General features: G+C 51.8%; 6 protein-coding genes across 6 annotated transcripts; 2 read left to right on the top strand and 4 right to left on the bottom strand.

Moving 5' to 3' along the window:
* Positions 1–150: 150 nt before the first annotated feature.
* On the top strand, positions 151–1,326 carry STEHIDRAFT_172918 (uncharacterized protein; the record flags this gene model as incomplete). Its single annotated transcript, XM_007310851.1, has 4 exons — positions 151–420; positions 483–548; positions 622–1,206; positions 1,258–1,326. 4 exons carry the CDS (start codon positions 151–153, stop codon positions 1,324–1,326), a joined length of 990 nt encoding a protein of 329 aa, XP_007310913.1.
* Positions 1,327–2,012: 686 nt separating this feature from the next.
* On the top strand, positions 2,013–5,096 carry STEHIDRAFT_150819 (uncharacterized protein). Its single transcript, XM_007310850.1, has 6 exons — positions 2,013–3,334; positions 3,396–3,476; positions 3,533–4,203; positions 4,269–4,293; positions 4,364–4,726; positions 4,794–5,096. Exons 1-6 carry the CDS (start codon positions 2,674–2,676, stop codon positions 4,874–4,876), a joined length of 1,884 nt encoding a protein of 627 aa, XP_007310912.1. The 5' UTR covers positions 2,013–2,673; the 3' UTR covers positions 4,877–5,096.
* Positions 5,097–5,894: 798 nt separating this feature from the next.
* On the bottom strand, positions 5,895–7,918 carry STEHIDRAFT_68909 (uncharacterized protein; the record flags this gene model as incomplete). Its single annotated transcript, XM_007310809.1, has 6 exons — positions 5,895–6,301; positions 6,359–6,383; positions 6,437–6,560; positions 6,720–7,098; positions 7,165–7,245; positions 7,309–7,918. 6 exons carry the CDS (start codon positions 7,916–7,918, stop codon positions 5,895–5,897), a joined length of 1,626 nt encoding a protein of 541 aa, XP_007310871.1.
* Positions 7,919–9,486: 1,568 nt separating this feature from the next.
* STEHIDRAFT_172916 (uncharacterized protein) lies at positions 9,487–11,873 on the bottom strand. The gene is made up of 3 exons (XM_007310849.1): positions 11,441–11,873; positions 10,028–11,335; positions 9,487–9,960 (listed from the first exon to the last, which is right to left on the bottom strand). Exons 1-3 carry the CDS (start codon positions 11,634–11,636, stop codon positions 9,515–9,517), a joined length of 1,950 nt encoding a protein of 649 aa, XP_007310911.1. The 5' UTR covers positions 11,637–11,873; the 3' UTR covers positions 9,487–9,514.
* A 529-nt stretch (positions 11,874–12,402) lies between these two features.
* On the bottom strand, positions 12,403–14,678 carry STEHIDRAFT_163174 (uncharacterized protein; the record flags this gene model as incomplete). The annotated part of the gene is made up of 4 exons (XM_007310848.1): positions 12,403–12,887; positions 13,851–14,166; positions 14,229–14,461; positions 14,540–14,678. The coding sequence occupies 4 exons, from the start codon at positions 14,676–14,678 to the stop codon at positions 12,403–12,405; spliced, it is 1,173 nt and encodes a 390-aa protein (XP_007310910.1).
* Positions 14,679–17,191: 2,513 nt separating this feature from the next.
* On the bottom strand, positions 17,192–23,368 carry STEHIDRAFT_172915 (uncharacterized protein; the record flags this gene model as incomplete). The annotated part of the gene is made up of 18 exons (XM_007310847.1): positions 17,192–18,248; positions 18,301–18,376; positions 18,436–18,840; positions 18,891–19,150; positions 19,208–20,114; positions 20,167–20,433; positions 20,495–20,594; positions 20,655–20,796; positions 20,859–21,039; positions 21,103–21,507; positions 21,569–21,820; positions 21,880–21,945; positions 21,999–22,203; positions 22,256–22,461; positions 22,514–22,733; positions 22,907–23,031; positions 23,112–23,209; positions 23,275–23,368. 18 exons carry the CDS (start codon positions 23,366–23,368, stop codon positions 17,338–17,340), a joined length of 4,920 nt encoding a protein of 1,639 aa, XP_007310909.1. The 3' UTR covers positions 17,192–17,337.
* Positions 23,369–23,470: the final 102 nt, after the last annotated feature.

Raw genomic sequence — 23,470 nt, 5'->3', positions numbered from 1 at the left:
GATGTGCAGAGATGGTGGGTTATCGGAGAGCGAGAGGGCTATCTGAGGAAGTGGTAATGAAATCATAAGGCGTGTGGAAATCCCTTCAGGCAGACGCGAAGCGAAGTGTCCGTTTGTCCTCCCTTTTCCTGGACTCTCCTCGTTACCACCATGTCTGCTCAAACTGCCTCTAACCAGGATCGTGATTGGACTCGATTAGGTCATTACATGTCCGACAACATACCCATGTTGTCAGACATGTGCCCCGATGAGGCCAATGATGCTCCGTATGGTGGAACGGTCGACGCCATGGTCAGCGACAGCGACGACGCGTCCTTCGCGATGAACACGTTCTTCTTGCCCAACATGGACACTGTCGTGTCTGGCAATGATGAAGAACGCAACGAGCTTGAAGAATTGGCCCTTCTGGGCGTGATATTCGTATGTATCATGGATATTCATCAGAGGTTTGGTACTCAGCTCAGACCTCTTCGAACATGTAGGGCTACGAGCCTGCGCCGGCCATCATCAACGACGAAGGCTTCAGGCCCATCGATATGGGAGAGCAGGTGCGTATGATCCCTTGTCCAGCGCAGACAACAAAGAAAATGACGCGTTATTGAACGCACCTGCGATGACTAGCCTCTCCGCGACATCACCCACGACGCGCCACCTCAACTCGACATCACGCCCGGCACCATGGTAGAAACCATCGTTCCCGGGTGTCCTGCTCCCCTCCCTGTCTCGTCCTACGCGTCGCCGTACGCGTCTGAGTTCGCGTATGAGCGCGTCGCAGATGCCATCGCGTTGGCGGCGTTGCTACCCGCGTCGCCGACCATCTGCGCCACATCTCCACTCTATCGCGACACTACTCCCTACAGCGTCGCATCTGAGACCGTGTTCGCGCGTAGTCCGTCTGCGTTCGTCGAGGATGGGAAGATGGTTGAAGAGTTGGCGGAAGATGACGAAGATGAAAGCATGGGAGACGAAGCGTCCGTGGCGAGTGGCGAGCGCGAGCGTTCCGAGGACGATGCGAACCTGCCGCTTATGGGTGGAAAAAATAAAGAATTAAACAAGAATGCCACAGGCAAGTTGTTGGGGATTTATGCTGAGGCTTGTCTGGTCCTCACAAAAGCACAGGCCATTCCTCCATACAAACTTTACATGCTCAACCCAAGACTGGATATGGGGAATTCCCCAAGACCAGGCTTAGCACTGAGGATCATGGTAAGTTATAATGGAGGCTTGAACACCTTGCAAATGCTGATAATAAGACAGATACAGAAGATGATGGAATGGATGAAGAGGTGGAGGAGGAAGAGGAGGAAGAGGAGGACAACGAAATAGAGGCAGAAACGTCGGGGTCGCCCAAAATTTGCAAAATTTGTCAAAAAGAGCTCAAACGAGACATCAGGCGGCACATGAAGACGCATACCGGGGAGAAACCTTTTATGTGCAGAAAAGGGGTCGAATGTGGTAGGAGATTTGCTCGCAGTGATCCTCGTAACAAGCATGAGAAGACTTGTGGGCTGGGGCTGAAGCCTGGTCGGCCTCTGGGATCCAAAGGGAAGAAGAGGAAGAATACCAGTAGAAGGAAGAGGAGGGCATGAAAGGTCATTGGGTCTTCTTCTTGCTTTAATTTCTCAATGTACGAAATCCATCTATCTCAGAATGTCTCCTACATATCTTGTACATTTTTTTCTCCTCGTACTCTCGCTCAAATTTTAATAACTACATGCACTTGCCCCGGATGCCACAGTTGGGCCACACCGGACATTGCCCATAGCTCCCACGCATCTGCTAGATTCCAATCGACCGTGCTCCGAGTTGACTACTGTTTCCCGAGTTCTCTCTACTGACTCCTGGTCTTCTCCAACCTTGATCTACTCTTGCATGCCGACATTTCCGCTCGATAATCGTCTTGCAGTCTTCCCAAAATCTTTCTGTAAGACACATTCACCTGTCTTTTGAACGGCTGGATCGAGGGCGAACAGCGGGAACTAACATCATGATGCTGCGAGGGAAACAATACAGTCGTCAACTTATACATAGACTCACCGGTCCACACAGGGGCAGTAAACCCGGGTTTGAAGCTTGTTTGAGGCTGTCGCGACAAATGTCGCGATATCGCTGCCGAGCTGTCAGTTCTGCATTTTCATTCCCCCCGTTGATCTCGTCAGGAACGACGATAGTCGAACGGAACTTGGACGCATCGCCTTTGCCTTATCACAGGCAAGTTATCCTTGACATGTCTATAACTTCTTATGGATATTTTGCAGTTCACGCTGCTTCAATATCTGAAATATCGACCTTGGCGGATTTGAAGGCCTGGTAGTCGGTTTAGATACGAAGTACTGGGTCCGAGGACCAGAAGCGACGCTACGCCCGACTACATGACCGCCACCTTGTCGACACTGCTGTGCCGACTACGTAGCCTGAGGCTCTCTTTTATATTATATCAAGGCCGTTCTTTGGATGCTGTGCTACTTGGCCCGGGTGCCTTCAACCTGCGCGGTTCGAATCAGACGTCGTTGTTGATGTGACTCTTGATCTCACGGGATTCGCTCATATACCCTCGTTTCGAGCTCCCGCCATCTCTCCTCTTTGTCCTCCGTCCATGTCCCGCCTCTCCTGACTATTACGACCCCCTCGACGCGTACCCGCTCTATACCAAGCTCATCAGTGCTGTCAGCCATGCAAGTAGCTCGGCACACCCCCTTCTATGGCCTCGTACTTCTATTCTTCATGTGTTCTGGCGTTCGCGCTGTCAACTTTGACCAATGTCTCGCGACCATACAAGCGCTGCCGAATGGAACAAAAGGTCTCCTCGATAATCACGGAAACCCCGTCAGCATCAGTTCGAACGCTACCGCCATCTCCTACGACCTCTGCAAGAGCGCATGCGGCACCGACTCCGGTCCTTTCGAGTGGGCCGTGTTCTCTCAACAGTTCAGCGCTTGGCTCTTACCATGGCTCGCCCTCATCTCCCAACTCCCTTTCGGCGCCAAACTTCGGACCGACAACGTCATGTCCATGCTTCTCACTGTGGGATCGCCGGTCCTCGGCGCATACTCTCTCGCACTCACCGTCTTGAACTCACAGTGGCTGGCGAGGAGGTTCTCGGGCTTTCAGTATCCGAACCTGCGCTATACGGTCAGGGCGCTGAGCAGTTTGCAGCAGGTGCCACTGAAGGTGTCGTCGGAGTATGGGCTGTTGGCGAGTGTGGTGGTCTTGCCGGAGAACGATGAGTGGTGGAAAGAATTAGCGGACGGGTTGGATTATATCCATACGTGGAGTATTTCGGCGGCATCATCCATCGCATGGGTAGTGATTGCCTATTTGTTCACCGTGATCGGTGAGTACAAACGCCTGGACTATCTCAGGTTTTCATCTAACTGTTGTGTTCATCGTTCCAGATTCGTTCTCCAATGTGACACAGAACATCAATTCGAATGGTCAAGGCGTGGGATCCGTCTGGCTGTGGTTGCTTCCCATCGGTACGCGATAATTGTTTTCTTCATTCTCTCTCCTTCATCTCTGATACTCCATTCAGTCATAGGCTGGCTCCAGGTCTCGCCGAAATGCGACTTCGACCGTGTTTCTCAAGCTATGAACAAAGCCAATAAGATCGCCTATCTCGCCACGTCTAACCCGGATACCCCACAGCTCGCTTCCGCCCGCACAGGCCACCGTGCCTTCACCCTCGAACACTATCGTTTTGGCTCCGTCCACCGCGACGAAGAATCATCAGCCCCCATCTTCAACTACGCTCGTTTCTTTCCTTGGGTTCACGCGGTGGAACAGGTCGCAGAAGCGTATCATATGGCTTCGGAAAATGCGTTGGCGAATAAGCCAGTGAATGGGTCAAAGGAATGGATTGTAGGACAGATGGGGAAGGTGGCGAAGCCGAACAGGAAGGGGATCTTGGAGGATGTGGAGCGGTATTGTCGGGTCGGTCCTGATGGGCAGAGGGCGGGGGAACCAGATGAGGAGGCGGAGATACGGGAGTGCGCGAACGCGATCGTGAGGGAGATGTCTTCGGTTGTGGTCATCCCGATAGGCTCAGTCAGTAGCAGGTCGAGTTACCAGGAGAGTAACAAGGGGAAGGAAAGGCAGAGAAAGATTAGTCGTTGGGGCTCGGATGTCTGGACGAGGGTTGTAGTGGCCTCCGCGCTGGCTCTGTTCTTACAGTGGGGAACTACCGGCGCTGCAATCATTGTCGTCGTAAGTCGTCTCTCCTTTATTTGGGTCACAATTCTCGTTCTCATAGCCTGCGTCTTTAATTATAGTGGTTCACACCGACGATGGGCCTTGGTAGGTGCTTCATCCCGTTAGTGTCCTAACATACGAGCTGATCAAGTAACGTTTCTGTCATCTACCTCAGGTTGTCGCAGCGGAGCCTATCTCCTCTACGCCCTCGTATCCACACTCGTCTGGTTCATCATGCTCGTCTCCTCCATCCTCGCCCAATACGCGCACTTCCCACACGCCCACTCTCACCACCCCCAACTCCGCGTCGTCGTGAACCACACCGCCGCCCGCTTATCCGTCGCCCTCCGTCGCCTGGGCAAGCTCGCAGCAACACTGAACGCGATGTGGATCGTCGTCGCGTGTCTGTTCCAGTTCAGCAGCTTCTTCGATAGGTGTTGGTGTGATAGTAGCGTGTTGGGCTTGGGGAGGACGGCGTATGATGTGTTGCTGTTGACGGATGCGGATCTGGGGCCGTTGAGGGGGGCTTGGATTGGCGGTGAGTGATTTTTTGTTTTTCTCTCTTGTGAATACGTTTCTGATCGTCTGTCGTTTGTGTTACGCAGCTATCGTGCTTGCTCTCGGGAGCGCAGTCGCCTTCGTCGGCGCCCTCAGCCTCGTCATCAATCCCCCGCTTCCGAGCTTCTGATCCTATTATACTGTCCCGTGCGCCGCCTCATACTCGGACTTCCCTTCTTTCACTCTTTCACTCTTTTATCCATTAACGTATTCATCACATCACACTAAGACTATTCTCAGTTATTCATATCGAACGATGCTTCCTCGTTATATCTCTGTACTAATTATATATTCCCTTACCGGGACCGATACCGCTCACCATACACGCTGTGTAGTTGATTATTCGTTTGTAGACCTAAGACCTCGTGCGGCTGTATGTCAGTGTATTTCCCTGTATCTGAATCGTGCTACCATACGGACATATTGTAATGAATTAGAACACAATGTACTACCTTTGTCTCTTTGTTCGTCAGCTACCTGACGTTGCGGTGGTCCACAGCGAACTTGGACGTCACGCGATTTTGGGTGCAGCCGCAACCTACAGCAACGTTTTTTCTTCACCTATACAGCCCTCAGTACAAATACAAATCGGAGCTCGAGTTCGAGATTCTACTCCATCAAAATCCTGAGAGAAATACTATCGTAGACGTATAATAAAATATTATAAAAGGAGGCACGATCCACTTGCGTCAACCGCCATAAAGATAACTACCCATAGCTGATTCAGAGGATTTAGGAAAGTGGTACTCCCTAGGTCTGACTGTGGGAGACTAGGAAAGTGGAGACCCGACTTGGGAAGCCAACCTCAGCCGACAATGGGCCAACTATTAATAACGGCCAACAATGGGCTGAGGGAAACCAGATTCCCAAACAAGACAGTATCAGGTCAACATCGCGCGAGAGAGAAAGGGTGCGCCGCATAGTAGCAGTGAGATACTCCAGAGTCAAATGACAGCATATACAAGTAGGATACTGAAACTTATAAATAAATACTTTACAACACACAACGAAAGCGAGGCCGAATGGTTCCATCTCATGAATCCGGGAGAGGTGGGTCCTTCACGAGGATAATAGCACCAACAAAAGAAAACGCGCTCCCGAGAGCCAAGACGATCGCTACATCCATCACACATCACACCACGATCAGCTCAAATAGTCCGCACAAAATCGAATAAGTAGTAGAACAACGTACCACCAATCCAAGCCCCTCTCAACACCGGAATATCCTCCTCCGTCAACAACAACGTATAAAACGCCCTCTTTCCCAGCCCAATCACACTACTATCGCAATAACATCTATCGAAAAAGCTGCTAAACTGGAACAAACAAATCACCACGATCCACACCGCGTTCAGCGTCGCGACGAACTTGCCGATGCGACGAAGGGCGACGGAGAGCCGAGCGGCGGTTTCGTCTACTACGCCGCGGAGGTGGAGGTGCTGTGAGTTTGGGTGCGGGAGGTGGGAGTAGTGTGCGAAGATGGAGGAGAGGAGCATTATGAGCCAGACGAGGGTGGAGATTAGGCCGTAGAGGAGATAGGCGCCGCTGCGACAACCTGAGGTGGATGTGATTAGTTTCAGATATAATTGGACGCGGGAGAACGTATGCCTACCGAGGCCTTTGGTCGGAGTGAACCACTGTACTTAGACGTCAGCAAGCACGAGGGATAAAATTTTATAATCACACTTACGACAATCATGAAAGCAGCACCGGTCGTTCCCCACTGTAAAGACAACGCGAGTGCGGACGCCACGATAACCCTCGTCCAGACGTCCGAGCCCCACCTACCGATTGGGCTACCCCTCCGCGGCCTGCTGGCGCGATATACGGGATGACTCCTGATCGTAGTCATTGGAAGCGCGACAGAAGCACTATCCATCGACCTCGTACTCGTTCCATCTCCCGCCGATTTGTCCTGATCGTCAACTTCCATGACTTCATCTGCGTATACCCCTGGACCAGGGCCACAGTACGCCTGAACGTCATCCAGAGTACCCTTCCGATTATCGCCATGCACACCCACGTCAGATGGAGCCCATGGGACATCTCTTCCTACGGGTACGTGGCTCAACGCGTTCTCTGACGCCCTCTCGAACGCCTCTGCAACCTGTTCGACGGCGTGTACCCAAGGGAAAAAGCGAGCGTAGTTGAAGATGGGAGCGGAGGACTCTTCATCACGGTGGACGGAACCACGTCGATAATGCTGCAAAACGAAGGCTGGACGTCCGGTTTTATGAGAAAGGGGGACTGGGTTGGGATAATCGGCGAGATATGCCTTTCTGTTGGCTTTCTCGAGTGCTTGTGCGACGCGGTCGAAGTCGCATTTTGGAGAAACTTGAAGCCAGCCAATCACTACAAGGGGGCGTTATGTTAGCCTCGCTGAAGAGCTTCTCCTTATCGGGGTTTTTGAGAGTTCACCGATGGGTAGAAGCCACAGCCAGACGGACCCGACGCCTTGACCATTCGCTTGGATATTTTCGGAGACATTCGCAAATGAATCTGATACCAACAACGAAACTATCAATTCGCTTTTCATATAGGGTTAAAAGTCGATCGACTCACCGATCACCGTAAACAGATAGGCAATCACAACCCAAGCAATAGACGAAGCCGCGGATATACTCCAGGTATGGATATAATCCAACCCTTCCACCAGCTCCGTCCACCATTCGTTATTCTCTGGTAATACCACCATGCTGGCTAGCACTCCGTACTCCGCTGAAACCTCCAACGGCACCTGCTGAAGGCTGCTGAGCGCCCTAACCGCAAGACCCACGTTGGGGTACTTGAACCCAGAAAACCTCCTCGCGATCCACTGGCTGTTGAGCACAGTGAGCGCTAGGGAGTAGGCGCCAAGCACGGGCGATCCCACTGTGAGAAGCATAGACATGACGTTGTCGGATCGATGTTTTGCACCGAACGGGAGTTGTGATATGAGGGCCAACCATGGGAGGAGCCAGGCGCTGAATTGCTGAGAGAAGACCGACCATTCGAAAGCACCAGAGTCGCGTCCGCAGACTTCTTTGCAGAGGCCGTAGGAGATGGCGGTCGCGTTGGAACTGATGTTGACTGGATTGCCGTGATTGTCCACGATCCCATCCGTCCCGTCCGGAAGCGCGCGGATAGAGGTGAGGCATTGGTCGAAAGTGCTTGCGTTTACCGCAAGAGACATAAGACAGAGGACCAGCAGCCTGCTCAAGAGTCTGCACATGGATACAAGCGATAGCAACCCCACTTCGGGTGAAGAGATGGGAAGACGGCTAGAAAGCGTCGGGGGACGAGCGGAGACAGGACAGTATATAAAGCAGATGAACAGGGCCACACATCATTCGAGCTGTCAGACGAATATAGCAGGGCGCAAGACACGGAACAGCGTTCGGGCGTCGAAGTCTACCGCGAACCGGGAGACGATCCACCAACAACAGAACGGGGGTATCAGATTGCTCGTTAGAGAAATATGACGATTGTGTGCGCAGAACGCGGGTACCTAACCTTGAGAAGACAGTTCTGTTTTGGACGAGTACAACAGGAACCGCAGATTCCAACCCGGTGACATACACGTCTCGCAGGCCTTCCACCTGAGGTCGCGCAGGGAGAGTATGTTAAGTTGCAAAAGGCTCGAACATAGATAGATATTGACGAGGCAAAGTCCGAGTACACTCGATGAGCTGAAAAGGCATCGATGCACATGCAGCAGTCGTCCTCAAAGGTTCGTATGATTGCACCCGAGGCAATCACATCATCGACTTCGAAGATACCGCTCTCGATCAAGGAAAGCCACCAAGTGAAACAGATGGCTGCCTTGTGCATTGTGTTCAAAAGCGTTCTTCGCATCTTCACACTCTTTGAGCCCGGCACCACAATGCAGACTGTGACGCCACCATCTACGGAAAGTCCAAAGAGTCTGCAGATGTGGACATACGAAGATACACATTGTGAACGCCGTGAATAGGAACTTACGGAGGACCTAGTACCGGATAGCCCACTCAATGTCCTATGTCCGCCGGTATTCACGCGCGTTATGCACGGGGGTGGCGCAGATGGGCGTGAGACGCATATGAGCGATATCATCAAGATGGATTCACCGAACAAGAAACAATGACAATAGAGACTATCAGCACCACCTACATAGCGAGACACAACGCCAGAGAGATGTTAAAGTGGCGCTTGACGGTGCCTGCTGGAAGAGTGAGACTCAGAAGAAGAACTCTGAACATGGCACTCACAACGCACCTTCTGCTCGTAACGCGGCTCGATGAACGCGTACGACCCGCCGTGAGCGCGTGAGCAGAGGCCCTAGAACGCATTGAGCATGCAGTCAACCTCCATTGAAATCGAAACGATGTCCGGCGTCACAAATGCTCGCCGAAGGGGCACTCCCACGGGTTTCTTGATACGGACGAAGCGTTACAACAAGGATGTTTGGACAGACGAGCGTCATCAAAAGAAGAAGAGATAACTCCGTCCACCATTGATCAAGTGTTCAAGGCTTGCGTAGGGACGAATGTCAATGACTACAATGATGACGGTCGATCTTGAATATTGAACATCAAACGTTCAGACCAAGGACGTGAACGGGAAAGTATCTCCATGACGTGACTCGGGTAACGCAGAAAACGCGTGACGTAACGCGTTTGTCACGCAGTTTGCAGTCGAAACACGGGTGGCGGGAGCCCTCAGCGGGTGGCAACAAACCTTGCAGTTTTGGCCCCCATGGCATTCAAAAAAGCAGACTTTTTTCTCGTAGACAACCACCAACATAGTGATATCAATCCACATCACCCACCCCACCCCCTCTCCGCCTCCTCCTCTTCAACCCCTCCCTATACCTCCTCTTCCACTCCCTCGTCAACTCCCCCTTACTCTCCTCCCACCTCTGCCTTATCGTCGCCTCATCATCCGTCCTATAAAACCCATACATGTCCTTCCACGCACCCGGTCGCATATTGGTCGGCACGTTGCGAGGTCCGGTTTGGGAAGTGGTGGGGAAGAAGAGGGGTAGGGACGGGTCGAGGGTGAGCGTTTGTTGTGAGGTACCGGTCTTTTGATGGGTTGGGATGATGCTGGGAGTTGTGAGGGATGAGATCGGAGCGGCGGCGGTGGTGGTGGTGACGATGGTGGAAGGAGCGGCGGTAGATAAGGAGGGTAGGCCGAACTCGAAATCCATGTCTTCGTCGAGTTCGAGGTCGAGGTGACCCAACAGTGAGAACCCAGCTACAAAGACGGGTATAGTGTTAGCAACATATCGGCCGAATATGAATATTGACTGGAGAAGACGAACCTTCTTCCTCCCTCGGCGCAAATAAGTCCTTTAACTTCGTGATCTGTACGCCGGGTTGCCCCTTCTTCTCTTGTGTCCCGTTCTCCGTTTGACTCGGTTCCTCATCCTCCTCCGTCTCCTCCTCCTCCTCTTCTTCATCCCCTTCGGCTTCATCATCTACATCGATATTCCCTTCCCGGAGTTTGGCACCCCCATCGCGGCGAACGACTTCATACGCCTCACCATCTCCGTCTGCTGCCATTCCGCGCGGCTCATTTCCATCCACGTCTACGTCCATATCGACATCTGACATGCTCTCCGCCCCGCCCCAATCCTCTTGACCTTCGTCCTCTCCGAACATAGAGCGTAGCAGGTTCAACGACTTCAGCTTCTCGGCTGTCAGTTCGTCTCCGGGAGTAATGTCCGTTGCTGGTGATTGAGGTGGCGGAGGTGATTGTGCTAGCGAAAGAACGGGTATCGTCGATTTTGGAAGAGGTAGGACGGTAGGAGGAGGAGGTTGTACTGAAGGCTGAGCATGTTTGAGGGCAGTATCGGGATGGTCGTTTTTAGCGTTGTGGTCGTCCTCCTCCTCCTCCTCAGATGAAGATGAAGAACTCTCCTCACTATCGCTCACTTCATCCTCCACCGGCGGCGTATTTTGGGCCACACCAGCACCCTCACCACCTCCCAAGAACGCCCCAATAACATGCGTACTCCCATACTTCACCGGATCGATCGTCTTCCTCCTCGCTCTCACATCCGGCACCTTCTTCCTCTTCTTCGTTTTCTTCTTCTCGTCCCCCTCTCCCTCTCCCTCTCCATCTTTTGCAACCTTTCCTTTCTTCTTCTCCCTGTCCCTCTTATCCTCCTTCTTATCCTTCGGAGGAGTAGCGATGACAGGCGGATCGAGCGGTCGAGCGGGTCGCATACGCATCGGACGGATGAGTCTACCGAGAGGCGTGACGTACCACCCTTTATGAGCGTACTCTTCGACGGTGGAGGGCGTTATGGGATCCATGGAGGGAGCGTGGACGCCTTGAACGCCACGTGCGAGACGGGGACGTTTTTTAGGGCGGTCGGAGGGTTCGGTAGGCGCATTTTCACGGACGATACTGCGTTGTGTGGATAGAGTAGAACAGAGTGGGTATGCGATGGTGATGGTGATGGTGACGATGACGGCGATAAGTGGTGATGAAGTAAAGGATGGATGGATGAGGATAGTCGGTCGATTGGAGTAAGAGCGGACGTACCGTTCACGAAAGTCGGGTTTCGCTTCTCCGATCCTCAACTTCGCGCCCTTCCACGTCGATCCGCTAAGCACATTCATACCTGCATATCAATATCGTGTCCACCCCCAGACCCCGCGAAAAGAAAAAGAAAGGGAAAAAATGGATGTGAGTTTCAAGAAAACAAGCAGTCTTGATAACGACGCACATTTTCCCAGTTTTCCTTTCGTGGTCTCTAGCGTCACATACGCAAACTTCCTCGGCTGTCCCAACGCATCTACTTCTCCAAATTTATCGAGAGAGGTGATGGAACCGTACATGCCGAGTCTTGTAGAGAGGTCGGCGAGGGTGATGGATGGCGTGAGGCCTGAGACGTGGAGACGCTTCGTTATTGGTTCGTCCATTGGAGACCAAGAGCGATGTATAGTCGAGAAGAATAGCAGTATGGTTTCCCAAGGAAGCTGAAGTCTCGAGGGTAGAACGTCAGAAAAGGAAGACGGTCAAAGACGCCCAAGTCGTCGGTGAATCCGTGAAGACCTCCAAATGGTCACTTGAGGGATCTAGATGATATAACAAGCGCAAAAGACGTTGACACAGAGCCCTAGCAATATCCCGTTGCAGTTTTCAAGACTGGTGATGACAGTGTTTTGGAGGGGATGAATGTGTGGCCATGGAACAGTGGCTGCCGCCGTATGTGGAATTTTGACGTGAGTGGCACCCAGCGTTCGACCTGAATGTGGCCCTGGAACAGGGAAAAAGTCGAATCTTGACTCCCGACATCCAAGTGCTACTGCAAGTACGACTTGGCCTCATAGGCGATAATTATATTACCGTTATACAATTCAAGGTTGTGTACTCTGAATCTACAGTACTCTACGATCCTATTTCAATCCAAACCGGGTCCTTCATGCCACCTCTCGCAAACCTCTCGTGGACCGCCATGGATCCGGCCTGTCGTGCGCCTAGGTAGTAAGTCACTCCATCTTATTTTTTGTGCGTCTCGTTTCCAACCTTTTCTAACTTACTCGCGCCGTCTTCTGTCTTAAGCCGTGACCTGCTTCATGATCGACTGCCTCAAGCGCAAGTATGACTACCCCACCGGGCTCCCCCACAAGACACTACTCAGCCGCCCAGTCATACCCCAGAAAGTTGACACATACAGTACATTGGTCAAACCTGCTCCTCGTGAGACTCATACTTTGCATCAAACACCGTTTCTCCCGCCTTCATATTCTCCACCTGCGCATACGCCGCCCCTCCCTCCATCTCCCGCTCGCCATCTTTTCTCCTCTTGACACACACATACACTCCAATCCCACACAATATCATGCCTATAGCCAAATTCAAGACACCCAACCCCATTATGATCCTGATTGTTCTCGACGTCGATTCCCCATCAGACTCTGCGTTCTCTTGTACAGGAACGATGGGGACGGGACCTCCGTTCGTAGCAGCAGGAGTATTGGTCCCATCTACTCCCTTCGCAGCGGCGGACTGACTCTCACTCTCAGCGGAGGCGGTGTTGATAGTCGGTTGAGGCTGAGAATGAGTGGTGAAAGACTCGGGCTTGATGGTCGGTGGAGCGACGACGGGTTTGACGGTCTGAGCCGCAGGTTTGGGCGTGACGGCTGCGATCTTATGAGTTCTGGTGGCGGCTTGAGAATGGAATGGATCAGCGTTTATATACGTGCATGGAAAGGCTGAAGGGGATGAAAGACCGACCACGTCCTTGGATGTCTACGCTGCCTGCGAGCTTTTGGTATATTCGATTTGATCAGCTTGAGTTACTCTATGATGTTTAGAATCTGATGATACGTACATGAGTTCCTTTCACGGCGGGAACGAAGGACGATAACGAGACGTCAAGAGGCGGAGACAAGGCAGGACTCTGTATCGGGGCGAAGAGACCCATAGCGGACCCGACAAAAGCGCACACAAGGAAGAGTATTAAGACCTTGAAGTGGAGTCTGTCCATTGTTGAAGGGCGGAAGGATCGATCCAGGCGTACAGATGTCCTCGTCCTTCGAATTGTAAGAGTATTTATGCCTTCTCACCAGCCCGGAGAACCCATCGCGTACAGATGGCGATGTCTTCAGTCATACAGCGCACAGGTAGAGCACCAGTAAGTAGGGCGCTCCGAGGCTAACTAGCCGGAGTCCAGTGCTTCATCCTTCAGATGACCGGATGCACCGAAGAAGCTGAACGTCAGGACAGATACAGAGTGCATCTCATCAAAATACGATCTGCAAACACATAAAATTGCACATCACAACCAAGCTGATGCCGTATGTTCAGCTCTGAAAGAAGAAAAAGAAAGCCGCGATATACACGAGTAGGAGCAAGGTCCAGAACCCGAAACTCTTCAGTTTAACGAGTAACGCACTGATGCGTGGTGTGATGCGCGTGCAAACTTTCTTATGATCTGGCCAATCCACTGCTTGATGTTCGGGTGAACAATATCTTGCAGTCTTGCATTTCGAGCATGCCGTTGTGGCCTTCAATCCGCAATGCTGACAGCATCGCCCTAAAGTGATGGCATTAGCCGCACTGTGTTAAACATCGACACGCACGAGGTGTCGCTTCTACGAAGCATTGCATCGAAGGAGGAAGAGACGTACTATCTTTCTCTGCGAAGAATTCATCTATCGAATCCTCCCTTATATACATCAGATGCATCGCAGTCTTACTTCTCCGTGAACCACCAAAATTATCTTGAGTGACCTCCCGTATCGAAGACACCGGTGCGACGAGCCCATTTTCGTATCGTAGCCACAAGTCATCCCGGCCTTGCCTGACAAACGCTGTGGTCTGGTCGTTCCCCTGGTGTACCAAAACGCCGAAGAGGCGATAGTTGAGGGGAGGAGAGGAAGGCGCAGACAATGCGAGAAACTCGGTCATGTCGAGGTGGACGGGATACTCAAAACGATCCACGATCTATTTTGAAGAAAAATATTGTAAGACCTACTGACACGATGTTTTGTATCGAAGAAACCCACCTTTCCGTCGCGGCCGCGGCGCATGATACGTTTTTCGATTAGTCGACCCAAGGAAAGGGACAGCACAGGGGGGAACGTAAGGAAGGCGGTAGCGACGGTGCCGCGTTCTAATGGGCGAGCGTAGGGATCAATTTCAGAGGGACGTGGTTCTTTTTTGGGGAATTTTTCGGGCCTCATCTCATGGAGAAATGCGCCTCGAAGGTTACGCGTCCCTGCGACCCAAAGCTCTATCTCTACACGGAAATGCAAGGAGTTAGTACGGTTCAGAGACGAACGCGAGCACGACACGGAGCTTTCAATAAGCAGCGTACCCTTGTACTTCTGTTCATCTTCACTGTGCCCTTCTGTGGGCTCGGTGTAGACATATCGGTCCTCCTTCCTTCCCTCGCAGAACTTCTGAATAAGCTTTTCCGCGCTGGAACCGGACCATGGCGGGGTTTTACCGGCCATTGGAGAGTGGAAGAAAACGTCTCGTTCATCACTGACTGAGCAAGTGACGAAAACTTTGAGGAAGGCCTCATACTCTCCGAGAGTGGGCTCTCTACTGCCGTTGTTTGACATCTAGCAACCAGGTCGATTGGTACCAAATAAGCCGGGTCAGTGCATACTACTTGTAGATCAACAGCAAACGCGTCCGTGTAGAAATGTACTTGCTGTGAATGACGCTGGGCGGAAACGTAGGAGGTAGCGCGACGAACAAGGTCGTGTTCAAGAGCCAAAGTTCACCCTGGTAACGAGATAGGAGGAGATAGGGTATGGGCCACACTCGCGCCACACAACACTCTTGGAGAACGTTGAAGCTTAGTCAGCTAACATCCTTCCACAGGCTTGCTCACGACCACCACCATCCGATTCAAAAATACGCAGTCTTACAAGCCTCGGATACTATCTGGTCTAGCGGCTTATACAGAAGGCTCTTTGGCGGACTAATTATCCGTAATCTCAGTGGCATCTCTAGAGTGTCCATGCACAAACGGCCCACACGAACTTTCACGTAGCTTGTTCGATAGGCTTGCCAACACGCTACAACACGCTTACCAACAAAAGAAAGCATCCTCACGACTTCTGAATCCTGTGTAAATATTATACTTGGAGCCCTCATGGACCCCTCCGTCTCTCTTCCCACTTTTCGCTTTCAGTCTCAATCTTCCTCATCCTCGAACCTCAAGTCAATATCCGCATCCGCCAGCTACCAATCGCACATCTCGTCAAGACATACACAACAGCGACTCCGCACCTCTCGACTTGCGAAGCTTTCAGATATATCCTTTGCTGCTGCTCCGACTTCTAGAACCTTTGCCTGGACAGTCAGCAGCTGGGTCGGGCTCTCGAAACGGTCTCACCATCGCTCGTGGTGGACTTGGCTTATCTGGGGGTACTGCTTTCTGTCAGTGATTCTGTTTACGAAGAAGATATACGCTGAGATAGTGACGAGAATGATGTTTCATGGAGGTATGCTACCTTTTTTTTCATTCCAGGTGTCTTTCCTTTTTCTTGGTGTTCATCGCGTCCTCTTCCGTGTAGCCGCGCCTTCGCACCTCGATTTCCTCTCCACGGATGACAAGCTTTTCAAGCTCACGTCTGTGCGGCCTGTACCTGACGGGTTTCATCCTTATTTTGCGGCCGGTTCTTCTTCTGGGGTCATCGACACAAATGCTATCACTGCGTGCGCGTGGATGCACATCAACGAACTCTCAAACCGCACTTCAGTCAACCACCTGAAGCATTGGGCAAGGTCATGGAATGGTCAGTCCGTTACCCTTTTATCCTTATCTAGATGATAGCTTTATACTGTACATGATTGCTCTTCTACCAGCCCCGATCTCTCTGGTGATCGTCGCACATTCTCCAACCTCGACATTCTCAAAGATCATCGCCCACCGGCTTTCATCCGACTTGACGCTCGCCACTTTCCTCAAGATACACGTCATACATATCGACTCGCGTAATTCATATTCATCCAACGCCCTCCTGAATCTCGCTCGTCTTTTTGCTCCAACTTCAAACGTCCTCCTTGTCCCAGCTCCCTTATCGAGCCTCTCCCTACCCGTCAGTCCCGGGGCATCGCATACAATACACTCGTCCTCGAGACCTATCTTAGCAAAATTTACCACGAGCTCGATACCCTCAGCACACTCGTATCCCTTCAACACACTCTCCCCCATCCTTCTCCCTCGCTCATACCCTTTCTGGTGCACCGAACGATTCTTTCCGCCCCTTTCGAGAGCCGCTGACTGGGACGAATGCATCTGGGAACTCTGGCTTGATTCTTATGGCTCGCTCGGTACTGCTGCTCATACTGGTGGTAAAGCTTCTACGCCGATGACCAAGCCTAGTGCCAAGTTGCATTCCATGGTGACAGAAGGCGGAGGTGCGGCAAGTCTGGTGTGGGGAGAACGGTATGGGAATGGAACGGATGTAGATGTGTCGAGGGGATATCCGATGAGCGTGACTGTGAGTGCCGTATTTTCTTTTCTCAGCAGACTTGCTGTTTAGGATTTTGGGATCTGACGAGTTTGGGTGGCACGTGCGGTGTGTGGCACAAACATCACGACAATCTTAGAACGCTATACGCAAGAGGCTGAGTGCGAGGTTCAAGAGCGAGACATGCGTCTTGGCCATCCGTAAGCTCGAGATGCTTGGAACGGACGACAATGAGCATGCGACGGCTTCGAAGCAAATTTCAGATGAGGGACGTGGGCGCAAGGGGAGAGTGGAAGTGGAGTTCGCGAGGCGTATCAAGTGGTTGAAGGAGACGTGTAGGGAATGGATGAATTGAAGCCTTCTATTGGGACTTTTGTTCTGTTCCGAGTGCCCACTGGCACGGTCGCTTTCGTGATGGGATGTAGAGCTCAGATTCTTTCTTCCCTTTTCGTCCTGATGTTATCGCACATGTGATGTGTTACTACGGACGATACATTCAATATCGTAGGTTTGCGAGACGCGTTTTCATCGGATGTGGCGTGATGATCATGAATTCATACAGCATGTGGTAGCATAACAAAGGGAAGAAGAATGTAAAACAATAACTTAGAAGACGAGACATGAACTGAAAACAATCTATCCTGTACCATCACTTGTCGAGCTAGACATCGTCCATGAGATCTATCTACCGTTTCTTCGCCTTCGTCTTCGGAGGAGCTTTTCCCTTTCCCTTCTTAGGCGGCGGTGCAACCGGCCCCGCATCATCCACGAACTCAATATCTGAATCTGCAGCTGCTTCAGCCTTTCTCTTCCCTGCTCTCTTCCCCTTGCCACTCCCGATAGTCGCACTCGACGCCGTTCCTCCTCCATGCGACTGCGCATGTGACTCAGTATCGCTCGCAGTAGTAGACGTGCTGCCTCCATTGAGCGCTGCCAAAGTTTGGAACGACGGGCTCTGCAGGCGCGATGAAGTCCCGGACGGATGAGCCGACCGAGAACGACCAGAGGAAGCTGAAGGCGAACCGCGCCGCGAAGAACCGTGGAAAGTCGGTAGAGGACCAAGCTCGTCGTCTCCTTCTCCTCTTCCACTACGGTTCCCTCCCGACCCGGTGCTGTCATGTAGGTTGCTCATCCGCGTTTCGCGCCAGTCTCGTGCGAAGAGACTGTCGCTGTACATGTCATCCTGGAATGATCGGATGCTCGCCTCGACCTTCGAATCTCCTGTTGTTGGTACATAGGGTACGATGGGTTCTCCTGTAGGCCTGGCGTTGAATAGGTCCAGCGAAAGGGATGCTGAGTTCCTAATGGCGTCGCTACGATGATGGTCTTCGTTCTCGTCTGCGGGCTGGCCGCCGAGATATTCGGTCCATTCCCAGGGTCGGTTTTGAACAGCACTGCCCGTGATGATGTTACCGGCGGCATCACGAGTAGCGAAGGCGATATCGGCTACGACTTCGTTCGGAGGGAGGAAGGGCAGAAGAGCACGAAGTTGTTGGCGATATTCAGCAGGCATGTCGGGTGGGAGGTCCATGATGGCGATCTTGGGATAGTTACGGAAGAGGTCAGAGTTGTTAGATTTTGTGTCGTTGGCGATCTCTGTATCAAAGTGAAATTAGATATGGTCAGACCGACTATCAGCTCTACGCACCGTCTAGGAGGTAGCAGAAGGTATCCAAGAACAGTGGAAAAGCGACTTGGTCTAAGAAGTCTCCCGCTCCGTGGGCCTGTGTGAAGGGCATTATGAGCGAAGATGCGCTGGATAAGATACCATAAAACTGCCCACCAAAGCAAGACGAAATACCGAGACACACATCCGACTGCTCATATCCCTCGTCTTCGGCGTCCACACACCCTTGAACCCCAAGTTGAACTGCAACAACCTCGCCATCAAAACGGCCCCATGCGTAATCAGCTGAGGTGCCATGTCGCACGTCCCCTTGACGGAGCTGGAGACGAGGGCGTCCAGGGCTTCCATCTTATTTGTCAGCGCCGCAAAGAATTCGTCCTGAGTTTGGAAGTCCATGGAAGGGATCTTGAGAGGATCATCGCGGACAGGCTCTACAACATGAGCGAGCAAGCGTAATTGCTCGCTTGCAACATCGATAACCTCTTGTACGGTCTCTGTGCTGAGGGGGGCACTGGCATTCTTCAGAGTCTCGGCAATGCACCATAGGCCCATATTGACAAACTGATGGACCAATTAACTATGTGGGCTCGTTCACCATAGTAAGCACACACCTTGCTAACGATCGTAGGCCCGACACCCCTAGCCATATCTGCAACGAAGTCTGCCTCCTCTGTCGACATATGATGGTGCAGAAACTGTGCGATAAGTCGATCGACCTTCGTCTTTCCATGCGTATGTGGTGTTCCAAGCGCGAGCCGTTCGCCCATCTGTTTTAGCGTGAATTGAACCTCGATGGCAGTTGCAGCAAGCTTCCAAGGACTGAGCAGAGATGACGTGTCTAGCCACTCCGAGGAGCCTATGGCGGCGGTATCTATTACGAGCATGATGTGAATGAGACGCATCGAAGTCAAATGATGATAGAACCTACTAGTGCGCGCCACATTCAAGATTAACCTCAAGGCATCCATGAGCGGCTCCAACAAACTCTCTTCCAAAGTGTCATACTGTACTAAAGTCTCGAACGCGTCTCTCGCCATATCCAAATTCCTATAGATCCCCTGCCTGAACTCCGTCACTGCACAGACTTGACTCCTAATATCTCCAGACGTCATCCGCAGATCCTCGGGAATATGCTCGCTCTTTTCCAAGAAAACGAGAACTGGTATGTTCGAAACGAGTAACGAGAGATGTGGCTCCTGGAAGACGTCGGCTCTTCGGGTGCGGATGCGTTGGCATTCGATGAAATCGGTGGGTGGGATGCCATCGGATGTACCGTCCGTGTGTAGGAGAAGGCGGGCGAAGATGTCATGCGCGGCACGGAGGTAGACTTCTGAGGGTTGGGATTTGGCTTGCAACGTTCCCGGTACGGGTGGTTTGAGCGCCAGCTGCCACAGAGGATATACTAAACCCTTCAGTATGGTAGCGGTCGACATGGCGCCGTTCACTGCGAGGTAGAGTAGCGTTACGGTGATGCAGTCCCAGGCCTCCGCGTCGACGGCTATAAGCTCCGAGATCCCAGGTCCGTTAAACCAGTTGAAGACGTGTTCGTCAAGGCCGTTTGGAAGGTGCTGGTCGACGTAGAGGAGGAAATTAGCATAACAGAACGATCGCGCGCGGGCCGTAGCTGTATCGAACGGTACTGTCGGTTTGAGCCGTAAGCTGGCAAATGTGTTGTCCCAGACTCTCCAACCCCAGTCAGAGGCAGTACGGTAAGTAAACCATAAACTGTTTGCTAGTGTGGCGGCAGCATCTGGTCGCGTGTCATTCGGAAGCAGCAGAATCTCTTGGAGGTGGGTGGGTACGACTCGTGGGTGCTCATCCGGAGGATGTAGGGCCTGCGAAACACGGTCTCAGTCAATGAACACATGAAAAGCGCATTTCCCGTACCTGCGCGAATGTGGCAAACTCTGCCTCCACGGACTTGCGAACCGTCGGGTCCAGAATCCTATTATGATCGATATCCATCATGAGCATCAACAAGCGTCTCGAGACGATCCCACGACTCTTGAACAAGTTGTGTGTCACAGCGAGAGCCTCCCCGATCCTCTTCAGGACGTTCATGCTAGCCCATATCGCGAGATATCTACGGAACGTCTCAATCAGTACAGTCAGGAGACCTTGTGAGGTGGTTGATTCGAGGAGTGTGATGCCTAGCTATGATAAGGAATTCTTGTTGAGCTTTTAGAACAAGACGAATGCGAAGAAGACCACTCACGTCCATGATGGATCCATAACATTTGACCTGGGCCATGAGCTCTACTGTGATACAGTAAGAACGGATAGCCTGGATTTCTGTCAAGGGATCGGCAAGACGCCTAAATTTGTGCTGGTCAGGTCACATCCCCTGCCTTTGTCAAAAATATTTTCGAACTCACGAAGGCAATGTCCTCAACAATATCGGAAGCAGCCATTGCCTGACTACTCTGACCTGCTCATACCGCGGTGCAGAGAGCAATGTCGCGAAACTTGTCAAGTGCGGGACCGGGAGTCCCATCAGCGTTTGCAGGTCCGTATTCTCTGCACATCATAAGTGAGAACGCTTCGATTCGGGGGAGCAGGATGAAATTTTGAGGACGAACCGGAGAACAAGTCCGGGAGGAGCAGACGTATTTCCCCCCGTATCTCTTTCTCCGTCTGCTCTTCAGGCGTCTCGCGTGCCCGTACGCCATGAAGCGTAATCTTCCGCTGAGTGACGATGGAGGAGGTTGACTTATGCAGAGGTATCCATCGCAAGAAGTTCCGATGCCGTGATCCACATTCCTTCAATAAAATTCACCGTCAGTTTGGCACTCACTGATGTGCGGAAGATAAATGTGCCCATACCGCAGCATACGACAGGCCCTGCTCGCACCTTGCAATCAACCTCTGCACATAAATCGCATACTCAAACAACTCGCACTTCACCAACTCCCCAAACAGAACCGCCACGGCCATCAAATTCGTCTCTTCCCCCGCCACCTCAGATGCATCTAACCAGTGGAACAACAGATCCTGCAGAGTTTCGTGTGGACTGATGAAATCACGACGCGTGGCACGTTCGCCGGCACGATCAAGCCATCGCCGAAGAAGGGTAACGGCTGCGTATGGACGATGATCGCCGTATTGGAGAGGAGTCACGGACCATGTGAGAAGCCGATCGACCTTGGATGCAAAGACAGCATCGGATAATTGTGGGCCGAAGAAGGAAAACGTGTCGAGGTCGGTGGAGATACTGATGGAGTTGAGGAGCTAAAGCAATAAATGAGATAGAAATTAGCAGAAGATGGTAGACTTGTGAACGAGTGCATACCAGAACGTCAGTGACAGCCTCTGAGAGACGAGCGAGTACGCGTTTAGGAAGGTCCCGGAAAAGCATGGCTTCGTTTCGCGTCTTGAAGTCATCAAAATGGCCAGATAGTGTATTTCTCAAATAACTCGTGGATGGATCTGGAATTTCTTGGTCTTGGGCGTCTTGAGAGGAGAAGATTTCGTCCAGAAGGAGTTTATGGGTGATCCACATCCGGGGACTAATGAAGGCGTCGGGAAGTACCAGACATGCTCGCTGCAAATGACGACCATGTCAATGCACTCCAAAGGCGAAAATGACATCACGATACGGACCTGAACAAAAGTCTTCAGCATGAGCTCGAGCTTGGGTAAGTATTCCCTTGTCGGCGACGCATAGATCTACTCTTGATATCAGACACGATTGTTTGGTTATCACTCTACGATAGACTCACTTCATTGAGCTTGGTCAAACAGGCGTCGATGAAAGGTCGTGCTAACGCCCGACAGATCAGGATACCGTCCAGATACTCGTCTGCCAACCGAGCCATGAAGCCTGCCTGCGCCAAATTACATGTGCCAAGCTGTAGCACCAACCACGAAAGGAAAGTCCGATTGTCAACAAGACCTTCGGAGTAGAAGCTTCGCATCAGATTCAAGCTAATGCTGCTGGTCAGCGTATGGCCAACCTTACATATTCAAGAGCACCCACATATACACAAAGCGCGAGATCCAGCGCTCCCGACTTTCAGGGTCCGACAGGACACCCTTGAAGATTTGCTTAATGTTGAGGCCAGGACGAGGTGCACTGGGGAGGTTGATCTCTCCAAGCTGTTTCTTCATATATCCTGTAACAAGGTGCGCCCATTCGACACTATATCCAGTTGGGTCATAACCAGGTTTGGTCCGTTGTCCAGCCTACGAAATAATTAGTGATTCCTGACGAGGGAACATAACATAGGACCTATACCGTCTCGTTGGCCCCGAACACCCGCAGAAACCACAGTGCTCGCGAAGTTTCGACCTCGTGAGTGTAGAGAAGATCCAGCAAGTCGTGGCCCTTGGCTCCATGGGGAACACTCTTTCCTAATTTCTGGAGTGGTACTTTAGAATCAGCGAGTTCACGGAACCACTGAGTCCGTCGCGCATCATTGAGAGTAACTCGCGACGGTATTTTGAAGGATGAAGGCCTGCCAAGAAGATAATGTCAGTATCCGAAGAGCATTGTTCACTGTGAAAGGAGTGTGGCACGAGGCGTAGTGTGGCGTCCCTACAGCGGGTACAGTCCAGCATACAAACCAACGATAGAGCCTGTACTGACAGACTGCACTATGATGTGTTATGATAGAAAGGAAAGACCTACGAAATCGCTGGGATGGCTTCTGCCCGCCTAGCAAATATTTGATTCATGAGCTCTTCAAGGTCAGACACTGCATTTTCGTAAGCAAGATTGTCCTTGACTATGGCTTGTGCACTCCACGTTTCCGCCTAGAACAAGCACAGAAAATCACAGTAAATATTATGACCACCAACTGGTCCGTATGTCCAGCAGCAAGTCCTGTACGCACCGCTACGGACGCAGGCAGAGCGAGCCCATTCTTGACAGCGACCTCGGTGAGGATGTCTTCCTCTTGATCTGGTCGAGGGGGGTAATACCCAATATACCCTGTGGTTTTCGTTTGGTCAGTCAATCTTCCACATTGAGAGGCAGACACCAAAGTTGAACAGTACCTAGATCCGCAGAAGTGTGGGCTTCTAGGAGCCACGTCGGGGGACGTAATTCCTCTATCTTCAGCGGCAGCTCGTCATTGTTTCGTCCAGGCATACCCTACATCCGTCGTGGGATCCTCAAGTAGTGAAGCTAGGTCGTTGATGATCTTGTCGAACTTGCTAAACGGAAAACGCCACGACGTCGCTGAAAGCTGCA

The sequence above is a fragment of the Stereum hirsutum genome (genome assembly GCF_000264905.1).
Source record: "Stereum hirsutum FP-91666 SS1 unplaced genomic scaffold STEHIscaffold_22, whole genome shotgun sequence".
Lineage (NCBI taxonomy): Eukaryota > Fungi > Basidiomycota > Agaricomycetes > Russulales > Stereaceae > Stereum > Stereum hirsutum.
The sequence above is the reverse complement of the archived record's forward strand: the minus strand, read 5'-3'. Positions and strand labels throughout refer to the sequence as shown.